This window comes from Trifolium pratense, linkage group LG2 (assembly GCF_020283565.1).
Source record: "Trifolium pratense cultivar HEN17-A07 linkage group LG2, ARS_RC_1.1, whole genome shotgun sequence".
Classification (NCBI taxonomy): Eukaryota; Viridiplantae; Streptophyta; class Magnoliopsida; order Fabales; family Fabaceae; genus Trifolium; species Trifolium pratense.
The window spans coordinates 49,969,269-49,973,097 of NC_060060.1; the positions used below are offsets into that span (position 1 = coordinate 49,969,269).

Genomic DNA, 3,829 nt, shown 5'->3' on the forward strand with positions numbered 1-3,829 from the left:
CTTTTTTTGTTTGATTTTTGTTACTAATAATAACAATAATGATAAATAAACACTAAACATATTTTTGGATTTTTTCAAGAAAGTTACTAATAAAAAACTTAAACAAGATGAAATATTTATAAAAAAAGATATTAGTGGGACTCGAACACACAACCTCGCGCTTGAAACTCTTTGAACACTCTTTTTACTACCAAATTGACTAATTCACATATTTGAAAATAAATGCGAAAAACAATCCATATGATAGTAAAAGACAGGCAAAATTTGGGGTATGACAAAGGTGAAACATTGTCTCAGGCCACTATTGTTGAAAAGATCACAAGATCCATGACTCAGAGGTTTGAATATGTTATCTGCTCAATTGAAGAATCAAGAAACATTACTGCAATGTCTATTGATGAGTTGCAGAGCAGCCTTCTTGTACATGAAGGAAGAATGAAGAGGCACATAGCTAAAGATGAAGAGCAAGCTCTGAAGGCTTCCAATCTTGGCAGGGGTAGCAACAATTCAAACAACACCTGAGGGAGAGGACGTGGTTCTAGGGGGCGTGGAAGAGGTAGATCCAATCCAATCTCTAAAGAATTTGTTGAATGCTATAAATGTCATAAGCTGGGACACTATCAGAGTGAATGTCCATCTTGGGAAGAAGGTGCAAACTATGCTGAATTCAATGAACATGAAGAACTCTTGATGATGGCTCAAGAAGCAACAGTTCACACACGTGATCAGGTTTGATTCTTAGATTCTGGCTGTAGTAATCACATGATAGGCAACAAAGAATGGTTATTTGATTTTGATTCCAGTTTTAGAGAAACAATGAAACTTGGTGATAACTCCATTATGTCTGTCATGAGAAAGGGAAATCTTAAGCTGCATTTAGAGGGGAAGATAAGTGTGATTAGTGATGTGTATTATCTTCCAAATCTTAAGAACAATCTGCTTAGTATTGGCCAATTACAACAGAAGAATCTTACTATAGTGTTTAGCAAGAACACCTGCAAGATATTTCATGAAGAAAAAGGGTTGATCATTTCAACTCCTATGACAGCCAATAGAATGTATGTTTTGCTTGCACCAGTTATGATGCCTCGGTGTCTTGTAGCAAAACATGAGGATATAGAACATATATGGCCATCTTAATTTCAAAGGTTTGGTGACTCTTGCAAAGAGAACAATGGTGAAAGGCTTGCCTATATTGAAAGATTCAGCAGAATTGTGTCCTGATTGTGTGATTAGCAAGCATCACAGAGATTCTATTCCTAAAACAGCATCATGGAGAGCCTTAAGCAAGTTAGAATTGATTCACTCTGATATACGTGGCCCAATCAATCCATCTTCCAATGGAGGCTGCGGATACTTCATAACCTTCACAGATGATTTCAGCAGAAAGACTTGGACCTATCCATTGAAAGATAAGTCCAGTGCTTTTGAAGTTTTCAGAAAATTCAAAGCATTAGTGGAGAAGGAATCTAATCACCAGATCAAATGTCTTAGAATTGATAGAGGTGGAGAGTTCACCTCAAGCCAATTCAATGATTTTTGTAGTGAACATGGAATCAAAAGACAATTGACTGCAGCATATACTCCTCAGCAAAATGGAGTGTCAGAAAGAAAGAATAGAACCTTGATGAATATGGTGAGAAGTATGATGTCAGGGATGAATGTACCAAAGAGGTTTTGGCCAGAAGCTGTAGTCTGGGCCACACATGTCATCAATAGAAGCCCAACATTGTCTGTGAAAGATAGAACACCTGAAGAAGCATGGAGTGAAATGAAGCCTTCAGTAGCTCATTTCAAGATATTTGGTTGCATAGCACATGTACCTGATGTTCATAGAAAAAAGCTAGATCCTAAAAGTGTCAAGTGTGTTCACTTAGGAGTTAGTGAGGAATCAAAGGCCTACAAGCTCTATGATCCTATTCAAAAGAAGATAATCATTAGCAGAGATGTTGTTTTTGATGAGAAACAAGGATGGAAATGGAATGAAACAAGTGAAAAAAAGGAAGTTGAGTTAATAGACAATGATGCTGAAGATTCAGTACAAGCTGAACCTGCTGAAGTTGATCCAGTCATCACTGAACCAGCAGTTCAAAGTGATAGTGACATGGATACTACTAGTGAAGAAAACTATGATAACTCAGAGGATGGTATAGGGCAACGAGCCAGAAGACCTCCAGGCTGGATGAGAGATTATGTGATTGGTTCTGAATTACAAGAGGAGGAACAGTTGCAAAATCTAGCAGTTTTTAGTAATAATGAAGATCCAACTTGCTTTGAAGAAGCAGTGAAATTGGCTGTGTGGAGAGAAGCAATGGATCAAGAGATAAAGTCTATTGAGAAAAATAGAACCTGAGAATTGACAGATCTTCCTCAAGGTATGAAGAAGATTGGTGTGAAATGGGTTTATAAAACCAAATATAATGAACAAGGCAAGGTTGAAAAGTACAAGGCTAGACTGGTAGCTAAAGGGTACAGTCAGCAGTATGGTATTGACTTCAATGAAGTATTTGCTCCTGTAGCCAGATGGGATACAATTAGAACCATTCTTGCATTAGCTGCCTCACATGGTTGGAATGTATATCAGTTAGATGTGAAAAGTGCATTCTTACATGGTGACTTAGCTGAAGATGTGTATGTTGATCAACCAGCAGGTTACAATAAGCAAGAGGGAAAAGTGTATAAGCTGAGGAAAGCCTTGTATGGACTTAAGCAAGCTCCAAGGGCTTGGTACAGTAAGATAGAATCTTACTTTGCTCAAGAAAAGTTTCAGAAGTGTCCTCATGAGCACACATTGTTCATAAAGGAAGATGATAACAAGAATGTATTGATTGTGAGCTTGTATGTGGATGACTTGATTTTTACTGGCAGTAATAAAGTCATGTTTGAGGAATTCAAGACTTCTATGAAAAGCAAATTCTCAATGACTGACTTAGGCAAAATGAGGTACTTCCTTGGAGTAGAAGTAAAGCAGTTTGATGGTGGAATTTTCATCTGTCAACAGAAGTATGCAAAAGAACTTCTGTTGAGGTTCAAAATGGATCAATGTAACAAAGTATGTAGTCCAATGGTGCCTGGAAACAAGTTGATCAGAGATGAAAATGGAAAACTGGTGGATGCTACTAATTACAGACAAATGACAGGTTGCTTGATGTATTTACTTGCAACCAGGCCTGACTTGATATTTTCTGTGTGTTTGGTGGCTAGATATATGGAGAGGCCTACTGAGATTCACTTGGCTGCAATCAAAAGAATAATGAGGTATCTCAAAGGAACAATAGAGCTTGGCATTTGATACAGAAGGAATGAGAAATTGACATTGGTTGGATGGTCTGATAGTGATTATGCAGGTGATCTAGATGATAGAAAATCTATAGCTGGATATGTGTATATGCTTGGCTCAAGTGCAGTATCATGGTCCTCAAAGAAGCAAGCTATTGTCACTCTATCCACCACTGAAGCAGAGTTTGTAGCAGCTGCTTCATGTGCTTGCCAAGGTATCTGGTTAAGGAGAATTCTTGAAGAGCTTGGTCAGTTGTGAAGCGGGTGGAAAAATGCGCGAGCGGTAAGTGCTCGCTTAGACAGTAAAGTCGCCACCGAACTTTATTTATTCCCGAAGGAAAAGGAAAATATCGATAAAACCTTTGAAAGAATAGGAAGATGGTCGTCACAACCATTTCCGGGTTCGGGAGTCGATTAAGTGAGGGGAAGGTATTAGCACCCCTCACATCCGTTGTACTCAACGGGAACCTTCTCATTAATTTTAGGGTTAAAAGTGTGTTTTAAATTATTTGCTTGCTTTTATTAATTATCGAAATTATTTACAAGTGGA

The 3,829-nt window shown here is 37.9% G+C and overlaps 1 protein-coding gene across 1 annotated transcript; it reads left to right on the forward strand.

Moving 5' to 3' along the window:
- The first annotated feature begins 222 nt into the window (after positions 1-222).
- On the forward strand, positions 223-1,140 carry LOC123904876. The gene is made up of 2 exons (XM_045954480.1): positions 223-496; positions 770-1,140. The coding sequence occupies exons 1-2, from the start codon at positions 223-225 to the stop codon at positions 1,138-1,140; spliced, it is 645 nt and encodes a 214-aa protein (XP_045810436.1).
- Positions 1,141-3,829: the final 2,689 nt, after the last annotated feature.

Bases quoted from the DNA above. Each gene is read 5' to 3' on its own strand.
- LOC123904876 (XM_045954480.1), top strand. From the start codon at position 223: ATGCGAAAAACAATCCATATGATAGTAAAAGACAGGCAAAATTTGGGG. The intron at 497-769 runs GTAGCAACAATT...ATCACATGATAG, and splicing joins GGCTTCCAATCTTGGCAGGG to GCAACAAAGAATGGTTATTT.